Below are 15,249 nucleotides of genomic sequence, written 5' to 3'. Positions count from 1 at the left end.
GTTATAATTACACTTCATGTTATTGAAATTAGTTTTATTGAGTGCACCATTACTTTCTGCCTAATAAGTCTGGTATGCTTTCAGTGTAATGCACCTTTCACCTCATTTTTCTTGAGCACACTAAACATCAAATTACTCATACTGAGGTTATCTAGTAAGAGTTAAGAAATCACGACAAAAAGGCACAATCCAGCTTTCCCCCAGTGAATAATATTGCTCTATAAAATTAATCACTCTTGCTTACAGACTTTTAGAATATAGGTGCTGTATAGATACAGCCCATCCTTTATCATACCCAGGCATTTAGTTATTTCACAAGTCATATATGTACACTTACAGCCAACTACATACTTTTACTGTCTATAAATGCTCACAGTAGATATATTCAAGATATCTTTACCTTACAATTCATCATCTGCATAGAAATTGCTTCTGCTTTGCAGAGTATATATTCCACATCAATTTTCATAGACAGTTCATTGATATGCTAAAAATATATTCACAAAGAACAGTAAGTGGGATAAATGGTAAATATGCTTTATTGTAAAATACACTAATACTGTGCTGCACTGCTAATAAGTACCACCTTATAAGCTTGCCCCTTAAGCTATGAAATGCTAAACATACTCTATTTGCTTTGACAAATGGGTATTGAAAGATGTAGTATGCAACAGCTGGCTTCCACCAGTATCCAAGATCTACAAGAAGAATCCATGGTACTTCTAAATGTGACAAACTATCTAGCCCTCCTAGGTATCCCCCAGCTCACATTTTCAAAGAGATAACAAGTACGATTATAGAAGAAGCAGCAAAAATTAAGATTAAACATACTAAGCAGTAGTCTGAAGGGGAGAACTATTTTCCATCTTATCAATGATCTTATCACTAACACAGACATCAAATAAACCATTTTGAAAGCATGGAGGATAGACATTCAGTTCACATTTAGCCCTTCAGAAGATAGTATGCACCCTTCCCTCCCCACAACATGAAATACGAACATATTGCATTAACTCCAAAAAGTTAATTAATATTTAAATAATGCAAAAGAAATCAGTACCTTTAATATTTCATTAAAGCCATAGTGCTTGTCCATTATTTGCTGTTTTTCAGATTCTAAGATAGCACAACAAAGGAGAAGATGAAAATTCTGGCAAGGCAATTCTGTCCACATGACCTGTTAAAATATGAAAACCACTTTTGAAATGCTTATGCTTTTCCTCTGAAAAGAAGAACAGTTCTTGGAAAATAAGTAAGCCCTCAAGCTGAATGGCTTAACTAACAATAAGGTATTTTTGAAGGCAACTAAGTATTTGTACAATTATTTGAAATTTTTCTTTTGGCCAATTAGCAACAACTGCAAGTCTGAGTCACCAAACGCTTGTCTGGTTCTTGAAGACTTCTGTGTCTACTAGGTTGTCCACTATAATGCTATTAAGCTGCCTGAGCTTGTGGTCTTGTCAATGTGTGTGTTCTGCCTCAGCTCATGTGAAATTCTCCTACTCAAAATTACTAACTACACAGAAGTAATTAAACGTAACAAATTATTTGTGTGGCTTAGTGTGCCTGCCTTAAGTGTGAATTGGTTAGAAGTGTGTCATGCTCAGTAATCCCTCCAAAAGGTTCTAACAATTATAAGAAAGGTGCTAAAGCTGTTCCCAATCCCCTCACTACAAAAGCCCAGATACATGTACACACAAGTGTTGGGGGTGGGTGTGTGTTACTTTCTGACTGGAGACACATTGGCTTTTGGTCCCGCAGAGGCCACAGATAATCAGTCTCGAGTTCACTGGGACTGAAATGTGCAACCTCAGTATTAATACCCTATTTTAGCACATTCATGAGAGTCAAATCTTATAAAAAGTATTTGAAGAGAATGTGTGTTGTGGTCAGAGAAAGCTGGAGAACAGTTTTGACAACAAAAAAAAGGAAGGAAACAAAAAAACCTGTTTGCATAAATTACTCAAAGGGATTTAAGTCAATGGATTTACTCTCAAAAAAAGGCAGGTAAAAAAAAGCAGGCTCATGAAGACTCAGTCTTACTTTACTAGTTAAAGTTTTCTTGCTTCCTTATTGATAGAACACAGCCTTAAATCTCAAGAAGAGCTTACTTATCCTTGAACTCTTATCACAAGCACATGTAGCCCGTAAACAGAATTGCATAAATCTGAGAGGTATCCAAACCAAGTTCACCCAAAACAGAGTGCAATTAATCTTGAATGTTTCAATTAATATTCAATTCACTAAGTCCAGAATTAAATTTAATTTCTTTTTCAAGTATCCAATATTCTGTTAAAGCATGCTCTCACTCCAGGAGAAGGGCTGGGATGTAAATAGGCTGATAAACAATAACAATCATACAAAAATGCCTATAGTTACCAAATACAGTCTGTCTACACACTATTGGTTTTTCGTTTTTTTTTTTTTTTTTTTTTTTTTAATCTTACTTCATAAGAAGGAAATATTGACAGCTGTACATGGATTTGGTTCAATATCAAGTTTGCACACAGAGAGCAAACTACTGCCTACACATTTCCAGTACACTCAAATTCTCATGGTACACATACCATGAATCATCTACAACAATCACTAATGAAGCATATCAGACAACAGGCTGCCTCTTGGCATTAAGTCTAAACCAGAACATAGATGATGGAAACATGACAATGCAGGATATGGAGGAAAATCAAACCAAAACATAGAAAGGTAACCGTTATACAGATCTATAGACATTAACAGAATATTTAACTTTCATAACTACAATTTAATGCTATCCTACTGGAATATCTCCTTTAAGTAGTATTTGCTTCAAGCTGTAAATTCAGTGGAAGCTGGATCCAGATTCAAGAGTGGAAAAAACCCAAAAATACTAACAAGGATGTTTACAGACATTCTCTCCTCTCTGAGGAAAATTAGCAGCTGTCACCAGCTGCTAATTCCAGCTGCAAAAAATTCCATACTTTTTGCTACCATTTTTGATACACCTTTCAAAGTTTGGAGCAGAGAATGCACTTAAGCTTATGTAAATGCGTAACAGCAGCATCACAAAGCACTTGGAAAAGGATGAAAAAAACAGCATTTAAATTAAGAATATAAAAATATACCACTGAAGTGCGGTAACTCTTTTCCTCCTATTTCTTTCTGATAAAGCTATGCAAGTAAGGACTCTCTTGTTCTAGCACTACCTCAGCATCCATGAATATTCGTAACAAATACCAGCATATATGTAAAGTAATTTATCACTAGGTCATCCTGGTTTTATACAATGTGAGTTGTACTAGCATAACACTGGAGGTAAGTGTGAGCTAGCTGTGTAATTTTGTTACAGAATTTTTCTTTTGGGATTCTTCTTTTTCTACCCAGTCATCCTGCACCATCTTGAGAATGAAGCAGCTCACTGCGCAAAGGAAATATCAAGAGCTTCCTGGAATTACCAGGTAATATTGTCTGTCCCTCCAGTGTGACGGAGGGACTGAGCTGCTCTCAATTTTGGGACATCTAAGCAGTGGCTCAGTATGCTGTCTATCTGGGCTAAGCTTGAGACACACTGCTAAAGTGTACTGCAAATAATCCCACCCAAAGACAGGGCAGAACCTGCATTTGTTTTTCTGTAAAAAGGTGTTGCATATAGCATTGCAAATAACTGCAGTCACACAACGTGTCTCAATTTATTCACACAAGGTGGAATGCCACCTCTCCAGCAGCGTGCACTGCCTAGCACAGCCTGCTGCACCATGTAGTGATGATATAACCACCCACATTTTCTACCACAATCTGATTATTATGGCTCTTGCTCAGTAAGTGGGAGGGCTTGGTTTTAGCTTCTACTCCAGCTGATGGGGACTGGTATCTCCCATCTCTAAGGTGAATGTCTAATAAGAACATTCTTCACTAGACTGGTTCACTCCTTTTTTTGAGATAAAGCACTGGAAGTCATGAAGCCAGCAGGAACAGCGAAAAAGTATCTGATGCTACCTTAGTGGTTGAGGCAACTCAGAAGACAGAAATGGAGGTCCAAAAGAACACCCTGAAATCATAGATTAGACAGAAAAAGCCCCAGAACTCCTAGAACTTGGGACTGGAATCTCAGATGGTACCTCCCCTTCCTCCCATTCTATCCTCTGCAAGTGAATAGGTCACAGGGTAACATCACCTTCAGATGGGTTCCCTCAACTCATGTGCTATTACAAAACAGCACATTAATTTTGCTCAGACTGAAATAGCCTAAAACCAGTTCATTTCTCTCTGATTACAATGCGGAAAATGGTCTCCTGTGCCTATAGCTTGCCTTTGTAAATCCCACATACACACTCCACTGACAACAATGAAGCTGCACAGCTATGAACAGGAAAAAAAACCTGTTGTAAGCTGGACTTCCAACTATGACAAAGGTGACAGAAGCTTTCACATAAATATATCAACATAATGCCTTAATTAGTTTGTTTTAAAAAGGAAAACAAGACACCCCCTTTCCCATTCCATATCTCCTAGCAAAGAAATTGAATACTTGTAGTAAACATACATTACGATGTGCTAGAAGGAACCTACAAGACTATCATATTTCAATAGGTTCCCATCATCCTCCTAAGACAGAAAAAAATACTTAAGAGTTAGAAATATAGTGTTTCTTTTCTGTATGCACACATATACACACATTAAGGCAGAGGTGATAAAAACATGCTAGCCTGGGACTATAAACTGTAAATAAAAATACTGTGTTGTCAATTTAAAAAGAAAAATTAGTCTTTAAAAAAAATACTGAAAAGACAACAGTGAGGGGGGAAGGAAACAAGATGATGGGTGAATTTTTTTCCCCAAAATCATTATAATTTTATCCCTTGGAATAAGATAATTCTTTTGGTTTTGTACATTTTGGTTCCCTTACTTATGAATGTTATTCATAAACTTTTTAGTCCTTTTCAGTTAAAATACCACCTCAATACTCTATGGTAGTAAATTCCACCCACTGATGATAAAAAGCTAAAAAAGATTTACTTTAGACCATTTTAAATACTGGTCCTCCTCTTTATGTGACTTCATTAGTGGAAAAAGTGAATAAAAGCATCAACATTATTTTTCATTATACCAGAAACAACATTATTTTTCATTATAGTACAAATTTTATGCATCTCAGTCCTGTTCTTTTCATTACCCTTCTGTTCCCCAGCACAACTCTATGAGATGTTGTGTCCTAGAAAATAATCCTTCCATTCATCTGAACATTTATTCTCTTGTTTGGGAGTTTTCAGTAGATACTGTGCTCTTGTTAAATGCATGTTAGACAATAAATCTGTACCGTTGACACACTTAATTTTCTGGGAACAAAGAATTAAAGAATGTTCAACAAAAATGTTAGTTCATCTTAATTATTCCATCTGATCCCAAGATCACCTAAATCAAAAAAGATCTCATTAACCTGGAATTATCAGAACTTCCACATTTTGATGTTTTACATTATGTTATTTGGCATCATGAGGCCTTATCATCAAGATTAACTGGATCTTCTGACATCATCCTCTTTACGGTTTTGACTAACACAAAAACTACCCTGCCAGTGCTTCATTCCACTTAATCTATAAAATATTACCAATATCAAGGAACTAATCAGACACATACACAAATGCTATTTCTTCTAGTATAAGCTGTTTTCCATTAAAAGTGAACTGATACTCTCCACTTACTACTTTCACTTAAGAGGCTCACCTGAAGGATCCTGTCCAAACCTTTCTGAAAAAGCCAATTTATCCCCACCAGCTCTTGTAAGTATTTTTTCATTAACTTCCCAAGTTGTTGTTTTGGCTACAAAGACATAACGTATGCTAATATGTCCTCACCTCATTGCACTGAATCAGTTTAAAAAAAAAAAATCTGTTAGAGTATTAATCACTTTGCAGAATGATCCATGCTTTTTGTTCTAAAGTCCAAAGACTGCTGGAGTTTGTGTGATGAAATATCTTCTTACCTCCCAGAGTCGAAGAATATCTTGAAAGCTAAATTCCCTTTTAAATCTGATAAGAAGCCATCGGAAGCAAAAATAAAGGTAGCCTGAGTCTTGAGATTCTAGGAAAGAGTGTTACATTTCATAAACACCAAATTTGGTTAAGACAACAGGGGAAAAAAAAAACAAAACTAAAAAAACCAAAGAAACCACACACTTTACAGGTACACAATCATACCACTGATTTTTAAGATGGTAGCCCCTTTTCAGAATCAAAGATATTTGCTGGAGGATGGCATATTTTTAAAAGCAGTAACAAGATGACCCTGTTTTTCAATAGGCATGGAGCAATTACTGAAATCTTTTAGGCATTACTAATTTACAGGTCCTGTATTCATATAATATTACTATTGGAATTATGTTTAAAGACTGGTAAGGATATCAATACACATAGAATGCAGTAAGTTGTTTTAGTTATTGTACATGAATAATACACCTACCTAAATAACTGCAAAATCCGCTGTCTAGTAAACGAAGCAAAGTACTCAGTTGAATTAGTTGTGTCTTCATACCCTGCATCTGTTCTTCAAAATTCTGATGCTGGATGGAATATAAAATATTAGCACTGTCATTTTTATTAATGATAATTTTGAGATTTACAGATATTTTTAATTAAAAAAAAAAGAGTTTTGTTATTGCAACAGTGGTTCTTATCCTTTAGGTATTTAACATACAGATATTTAAATGTAATTCTATCTAATTAAGTGTCTGCCTTTTACTGAAAGGTTTAACTACAGCAGTGAACTGTGTCTCTTCGATAACACTTTCGTATGTAATAAATGGTATTTTAAATCAGCCTGTGCTCTGTACCTCCAAGCAGCACCACTGCACTCAAACCAAACTTTTTTTGTTTCTCATAAAGAGACAACTTTTTTCTTTCTCATACCAGTCACATTGTTTTGCCACATGCACAATCTATAATAGCTTCAGTTTGTGAAAAGTCTAAATTGCATTTAACAAATGCCAAAAGGTAAGTATGACAGTAACCATTATCCTGAACAAAATCCTGCTAGAGGACTCCTGATTAATTCAAATTTGGCTGTGATGGCTCTGAGTTACTTCGTAATTTCCAAGGAGCCAAATTTGTCTGTATTGCACAGTAATAGTATCACAAACCCACCATAACCTGTGTCAGTCAGAAAAAAAACATTGACTGCAAACATAAGATGACTGCTTTAAAAGAATTTAAAAAAAAAAAGCAATGACATTTATAAAATAAAATTAACCCCAAGTGTTATAGCTTGTCTGTTTATGTGGGCTAAAAAAGCCTTATTTTACCATTTGATCCATGTATGACACAAAGCACCAAAAGGCATCTACTTCATTCTCCATAACATACAAGACAGGTGAAAGCAAGTCGCTCATCCCCTGGACATAACCTTGATGGAGAAAAAGAAAAAAAAAAAAAAGGCAAATAGAAATTTAGTTAAACTCAGCAGTTAAACAGTAATTTTTCAAGTGTGTTGAATGAATGAAATAATGTTTGCATTCCAAGTTTGTACAGATACTATAATTTTCCAACTCAACCACCAGTAAAGACATTTTTGTATTAATAACCACCAACATCCAGCAGATCTAACAAGATTTAGCAGCAGTTTCTGCCAATCTAAAGAGAGTATGAAACACACACATTGGTTTTGTAGTTGTTAAAATATGTACAAACTGAGCTGCCACCAGAATAGATTTTTAGTAAAAAAAGTTCCAATTTAGAGCTTAGAAGCATATATTGATATTTTTAAGATTAAATATATACCTTGCACCATCACAAATACAAACTCGTATTTATTCTCCTCTCCATCCGTAATTGGTTGCTTTTTCATACATTTAAATTTTTTTTATATCTTGCCACTTTTTTTCTCTGCAACTGAAGATTTTCTTTTCAAATAGATGTGCAGATGAGATGTTGAGTTTCAATCACAGAAAAACATATGGTGCAATAGCTTTTATGAAGAAAATTTCACACTTCACATTTCTTTTTTCTGGCACTGAATATGCTTTAAGGATTCCTGTATTTAGGGAAGTAGGAACTGTTCCGCTTGGATAGTATTTTAAATACACCAAAGCCTAAGACCATCTATGTAACCAAGCAGCCAACAACAACAGAGACTACTACCTATCAGACTGAGGAAGGGGATTATTAGTGAAGTATTGCTTGTGAGAAGCATGAAAGAAACACATATCCAGACCTGATTCAAGGAAGTGCCTTTAGGTTTCTGTGCCCAGAAATGGTAAATGAAGTTCACGTGCCCTAAAAAGCACTCACATGCCTTATAAGAAAGGCTTACATTTAACTGGAGAATAAAATGCCTATTTTTAGTGCATATAACTTTTACACATAGCTAGAAAGTTTTAGTTGTATACAAAACATTTTCAAATTTTTATAGCTTTTTAATGCTTCTTCCAGCTTCCTTGTTTGCAATTAATTGCCCAATTAAGAAGAACAGAGGACAAGGATTTTTAAAGCTCATTTTTCCCCTTCTTCCTGACTCTTTCAACTACCTTACCACTGATCCTCAAGTCAGCTTATCTACTGCCCTATTGCCGCTGACCTCCCTAAGTAAGGGAGAACATGATTTATGTGTATGTCTATCATCAGTGGTTGGTTCAACATGACAGTTCTTGGTTAGACTCAAGCTTGGCTGATTCCATTTCGTAAAGATGTAATTACAACTGAATAACTGAAAAGAGGATTGGAGTCAACGACTGAAAATATGGAGCACGTGTGAGAAGAAAAATAGAACAGGGAACAGAAAACCGGTAAATAATTAAAAGGTCAAAAGAAAAAAAATTTCTTCCCTATATGTTTAATACTATAGCCAATTAAAAATAAATGCAGAGAAAACTGTTCAAAACAGTTTAAAAGTCTCTTAAAGATTAAAACCAGTTTCATTAACACAGACTTGAGGAATTCATTCAGAAAAATGTTGTATTAACAGTTGTTCTGTCCTCTCCCCTATCTGGCAGTTTGTGGCATTATTCAGACCTCTCTACAGCTGCTGTTGAAGGATTAAGAGCAGCATTGTACCAATGCTTGAGGAGCTTAGAAGCCTGGGGCAGATACAATGTCAAATGTACTATATTTCCATTATTCTTGCTTGTTTATAAAACAGAAGACTTACCCACTGCATACATTTAAGCCATCTAAACAATGTTTTTAATAGAGTGGGTGGTGAATGTACTTTAATTTCACTTATATGTCACTGCATGTTAATGCAGGTTGAAATGTGGAAAGACATGGGAAACAGACCTACATGTTTAAACAGTCTCAATCCGTTTTAGTTTTCCCCTTCTTTTTCAAGCCAAAGATCAAGTCTCTCTACAGACTTGACAAAAAGGACAAAGTCTGACAAGTACTACCACTCTGCAGCAAGTTTACTAGCAATTAAAGATTTGTTTCTACTTTTTGCCTTCAAAATCTGGCACAAAGTGGCCTTTTAGAATCCCAACATTCTTCTGAGATAGAATACCAAGAAACCCCAAAGTACAATGTCATGCCAGGGGTGGAGAGGGGAACCAGCTAGAAGTATCTTTTCCTTCCTTCCCTTCCAAGACAATTAACAGAAGCCAAGACTTAGACATCTTGTATAGACTGTGATTAAAGCAAGACGTTATACGCTCTTCCTTCTGCAACAGATGGGTACACTAAAGTGTAATTTTTGACAGACCATTAAGTGTACTCCTTAAGAACCAGCTTTTAAAGTATTCATAAGAACACCCGTGTTTACAAACAGCTGGTTCAGCATGCTGAGCTTTAATTACAGCAGTGGCAGCTGGTTTATCATTTTTATTGATATATCAGTCTTAAAAATGGATATAACACTCAAGCTCCAAAGACCCAAACCCATTTAAAACTCTGAAAAGCAAACTTGCTTCAATTTTAGAAAAAAACAACAGTAGGGCTATGATGAAGACAAACTGCCACTTAATTCCCAATCCCACCTCAGCTGATGAATTCAGATGCCTGTGATAAGCATCAGATAGAATAGAGGAAGAAGCAGGATGAGAAATTAAACAAAGTTATCTACATTATTAAAATATAAATCTTGACATTTACAAAAAGCACTGTAATCAATACAAGTTAAATTGTATTAACAGGCCTTAACATAAGCAAAGCTACATATCAGAATCTAAAAAGGCTTTTACATTCAGAGGAACACAACTTACCTAAGTCAAAGTCATACATGCAATAGGTCATCAAAATATCATGAAGTAAAATCAGTCCTGGATTATCTTCACCTTCGTAGAATTTATTAGTTCGATCTGTCCTGTTTACATCTTTTTCTAAGAAAACAGTCCGGATTTAAAAGCATTTTCAAAACAAGTTCTACAAAGCCAGCATCAAATGAATTCAGAATGTTTTTAAGCTCCTGATTTTGTCCTCAAACACTGTTGCAAAGCTTTGAAGTGTTTAAGACAACTGCATAACTGAATGTCATTTCAAAATAAAGAGTATTTTAAAGAAAGAAAATCCTTCCTGTCTGGAATAAAAGGATTTTCTTATAAACAGATTTTCAAGCTTTTTGCCTTTTTTTTTGTTAATACTTTTTAATGGAAAAATTCCTGATTATAATTCAGTGAAAGTGTTCTACACTTACAGGGATTAAGAACAATTTTATGTGAGCTAGCTACGCAATGCCATTTATGAATACTTATGAGACGCAGCATAAACCATAGTAGAAAAGTTACCACATGATCAGCTCAACGACACCGTGGTAGTTCATGACAGCATGTTTGTAAAATCTGTTTAACAAGTTCCTATAACTCATAGTGAGCTGAAACTGCCTGTTTCATCAGGCAGTTTTAATGCCTCAAACATACCAAGCACACAGCATACTGTGTACTAACATGAAATTCAAGATTGACGTATTGAAATGAGCAAAATTTTGAGTGCACTTTAATAAAAAGGGGTATTTTGTAGTTTTGGATCTATTTTACGATGTAAGCCTAATATTGTCATTTACATTTCAAACACTTAAAAAGGAACAGAACTGCTTCAATGGAAACAAAACTTCAGCCTTTTCTGAACTCCAAATTTTTTTTTCCTGTTAACACACACACTCTCTAAACAGGTAGTTTACTAATCTACTAAGATTAGTCTTCCTCAACCCCTTCAGCTTGACTGCTGAATAAATGGCTGAAACAAGTTTAGACCATGTCTCAGAATAACATGAAAATCTTACCCTGTCTCCTGAAACAACTATTTAGTAATCCTAAACATTGGTGCCCAAATCTCAATACCAAAGAGAACTGAGGATACAAACTAATAGTCAGCAGAACTTTATGGAATTTTAAAAAGTAGGTATAAAACCCCACAAGTAAGAATGCACATATGCAAATCCCTGTAAGAAATTTTAAAATATAAACAGACATGTTTTCACATTCTTATTGTATGTCATTATTTTAATGACATTATTGTCATTAAATATGTCATTATTTTAATGACATTCCCAGTAAAATTACATCATGAAACAACACAAAATAAAGAGCCTTTTGTTATTAAAGGAAGCTAAAAACCCCAGCCATTCTGTAACACTAATGTGTAAAGCTCTGAATTACTCTGGTTAAGAAAGTTTTAGTATTAAGTATATAACAAAATTTAGACAGCTCTGAAAACAGCAACATGTTAGTCTTTAGTGCCTCTTCATACAGGTTACTCAAAGGGTTACATTTTTTGAACTTCATATTGAATTGTAAAAAGTGTGGGAATTTGTATAGTTAGGTCTGTTTCTATATCTAAATTTACCTATAAGACTCCGGTAATCTCTTAATCTTGAATTTCGTTTTTCCTGTTCCTCACTGACAGATTTCCACTGCAGTTTCATCCTGAAATACTCATCCCTGAAGAAGAAAGATAATTTTGAAACCAAAACATGCTCAATTATTACATTTCTTTTTTCTTTAAGCATTCATTCATTTTGTTTGTTCTTTGGCATAAGTGGGATAACAACAACCTTTTTATATAATATTTTTACTTTAGTACAACAATCATTTTTAAGAAAGTCTCACACACTTCTTTGCATTCAACAATCTTTAGCAGCTGTCTTTCAAGTTTCCAAAAAGCTTTCTACATCACTATACACTATAAGAAAAAAGCAGCTTTTTAATTTATTTTGAAACAAAAAACCCACTGTACTCACGTTTTCCTTTTTTGCAGATTTGCTCTCTCTTCTTTAGTGCTATTCCAAGGAAAATACCCCAAAAGAAATTTCCATGCCTCTTTTCTTAAAGTATGGCAGAGACCCTAGGGGAAAATGGATATGAAACATCAACAAAAAGACTATTTTGATTTTGTCAGGAAACATTCCTACAGTGATACAACACTTCTTAAAGTAACAGCATAAAAAGAGAATTTTTATAAGTAAGCTTCTTTCTACATTGTAGCCAAATCTTATCTGCTAACTAGGTATCACACTTGGAGGAAACAGGAGGAAGAGAATATGATTAAGCAGAAAACTGTAGAAGCACTGGATTCATCCTCAGAAGATAAAAAAGAAACTTTACAAAAGATATTTCTTCCTATGTTTTTGCTTCATTGCTGGAAATGAACCTTACGTGCATCACAGACTTTAAGAAGCAAAAAAATACCTTTAAAATTTATATATTGAAACATCATGCTGCTTAACTGCCAAACTTCTGGTCTCCCCACAAACTGACCTTGAGGACTAGACTTCCATTTTTTTATTTTTTTAAACAAATATTTTCATCTAACGAGACATGGCCAACATGCAGATGAATCTTCCAAGCAATCAAAAATACTAGTGTCTACTCAAGGCCACTATTTGTCAGAAATCTTTCCAAGTAATGCTCATCATTTGTAGATGACAAAAGTGTACTAGCTGAATCATATCCTACTCTCAACAAAAGAGTTTCTTTCAACTCCTGCAATACAGTGGTGAGAATGTGGCACTTTTGCTATCAGACTCCCCAGTTTACCAGTCCAAGGCCAGCTTGATTCCTCGCTATATTTCTTCATTTACCATTAGATTAAGGCAAGGAAGATGGTGCAGCAAATAGCATCAACCACTGCAAAAACAAGTAGCAACTGGAACTTTTCCAGTAACAGGCAAACAGTTTGGGAGGCATTCTAACTTTTTTTTTTTCTTTAAAGAGGATCTGAACTTAATGTACTGGAAGTTACTGGGATCTTGAGTCATAAATAAAATCAAGCATTCACTCCTCTGACAATGGACAGAGATGATGGGGAAACAGGCTACTGGAAGAAAAGGTTTGTAGTAATTCTCATGATTGCAGGAGGGCCCTTAATCGGGCACCTCAGGCACAGGTATATTAAAGAACAGTCACAGAAACTGAAGAGGGCCTCAGTTTCACTCTACCCCCTTCACAGTATATTATTTAATATGCATAGGTCTTAAAAAAACTGTAATATCAATGTTATCATTCTCTACTTCTGCTCAAACTCCAAGAATGCAAGACTGCATGCTTGCAAACATGCATCAAGAGGTGCACAAAGAATGCATTAAGGCAGCTAGATTCCCACCAAAAAAAAAGAGAAATACTAAAGTAACATTAGGTAGAATAGGACATAACTAAAGTTTTCAAAATTTCCACCACTGAGACTGAATTCACATTCATATCGCAAAAACTCTCAGTTCAATAATAAATATTGGCAAGTGTTTAGGACTGCTCATATGATGAGGGCCAAATCCAGGAAAACTGCTGGGCAAAGAAGAGAAGCATTTGTTGGAGAAGGAAAAGAATAAACCTGATATTCTAACACTGAAGCACTGGTGTTTTCCTGAAAGGCATTTTGATTTCTCTTCCTTATCACTTAAGCCTTTGTGTTTTCAACTCATTCACTTTAGCCAGCCACCACAAGATCTCTCTCCTTGTAGAGCACTTGGTATGGCTGTAAGACTGTTGAGGTATTTGATTAGCATGAAATCATGTTTTATGAAGTCTCTCCAACAATACTGACTGACTCATGCTCAAAGTTCTGCATGAAGCATTACAAGTATAGTGCAAACAGCACAACCATGGTTTGGGAAGGAAAGAAAAAGGGGCCAGAAGCAAGCCATAGGTCTTGCTGACTTTAGAAAAACAAGTTACCCCTTTGAATATCAATTGCTTTATGTAGTCGACATTTAAAATTCTTCCTTCAGAATCCATATTCTTAGCCCATTCTTCAGATGACACAGGCTCTCTTCTACTAACTTCAGGCTGTTTTCCTAGATCGATCTGAAACACATGCAAATAAGTTATATGAATCCCACTGAAGTGCTTCAGTAGTTTTAAACAACTGCGCAAATAGTACTAAGCTTACCAGTTTCTTATATTCGGTGCAACTACATTTTCACATGTGCATACCTCACTCAGCAACTCTAAGGATCTAAGGCTGTGTCCACATTAGCAAGTAGCGTGGACCAACACAAGCAGACCTTTAGAGCAAGACACTCTGTGCTGAGGACCTGGGTATACATGTTCATATTTCAGCTTTTGGAGGAGGATGTACATGTGAGTTTTAAATAACCTTTACCCCCACAAACACCTCCGAGCTAGCTTCCCATGGACTAAAAGCCTCTATGCAACTGGAAATGTATTAGGTACGTGCAACACAGCAAACAAGGACAATAGGGAGCTTCACTTCAAAAGCACACTCCTGATACACACTAGCACATCTTAAGAGAGAACTGAGAAACTACTCTGGTTCAGAGATGTTATGCCCACACAGACTGCACAGTGTGAGTGAAAGATCAATTTAAGTACACCACCCCTTAAAAAAAACAAAGAAACAAGACTATATGTGCTTTCAGAACTCCTAACACCCACCAAAGTTTCACAGTTTGTGGTTAGTCTCTCTCAGTTCCCAGATTGCATGTTTAAGCACAGCAGAATTCAGCAGACAGTAGTTCCTTACTTTCTAAAAATATTTTGATGATGGCAACCACCAAGTCAATTTGTGTTTTGACTCTTTAGAAGTCTAAGGCATTTGCCAGATTATGACATATAGGTCAGTATTATTTTTAATATGTAGCATTATACTTTTTCTCATGATAAATTAACTGATTAAGTGCTAGGCAGCAAGTTCTTCGAATTACATAGTTTGTACAGCTACTGGTAATTTATTAATACTATTCTAAACTCAAGAAAAAAAATAACATTCAAAACAGTTTAACACTCTAAAAACATGTGAGCTGCTTAAATAGTTATGTCAAGCATTTAAACAACCTTTTCCACCAATCTGTAAAACACACCAACAGGAGCCCATACAAAGTGATTCATGATCCAATTAC

General features: G+C 35.3%; 1 protein-coding gene across 2 annotated transcripts in view; it reads right to left on the bottom strand.

Annotated features, from left to right (window-relative positions):
- The window catches only part of TBC1D15 (TBC1 domain family member 15), a 37,248-nt gene that overhangs the window by 1,682 nt on the left and 20,317 nt on the right, over positions 1–15,249 (bottom strand). For both annotated transcript variants that reach the window (XM_075495669.1, XM_075495677.1), the window contains exons 8-16: positions 14,066–14,194; positions 12,136–12,239; positions 11,742–11,836; positions 10,163–10,279; positions 7,277–7,377; positions 6,439–6,538; positions 5,963–6,060; positions 1,061–1,177; positions 401–487 (exon numbers count right to left, since the gene is read on the bottom strand). In XM_075495669.1, coding sequence (XP_075351784.1) covers positions 401–487; positions 1,061–1,177; positions 5,963–6,060; positions 6,439–6,538; positions 7,277–7,377; positions 10,163–10,279; positions 11,742–11,836; positions 12,136–12,239; positions 14,066–14,194 — 948 coding nt within the window. The remainder of the gene's footprint in view (positions 1–400; positions 488–1,060; positions 1,178–5,962; positions 6,061–6,438; positions 6,539–7,276; positions 7,378–10,162; positions 10,280–11,741; positions 11,837–12,135; positions 12,240–14,065; positions 14,195–15,249) is intronic.

Source organism: Mycteria americana, chromosome 1 (assembly GCF_035582795.1).
Source record: "Mycteria americana isolate JAX WOST 10 ecotype Jacksonville Zoo and Gardens chromosome 1, USCA_MyAme_1.0, whole genome shotgun sequence".
Lineage (NCBI taxonomy): Eukaryota > Metazoa > Chordata > Aves > Ciconiiformes > Ciconiidae > Mycteria > Mycteria americana.
Note: the sequence above shows the minus strand (reverse complement) of the source record. Positions and strands in the feature narration are given on the sequence as shown.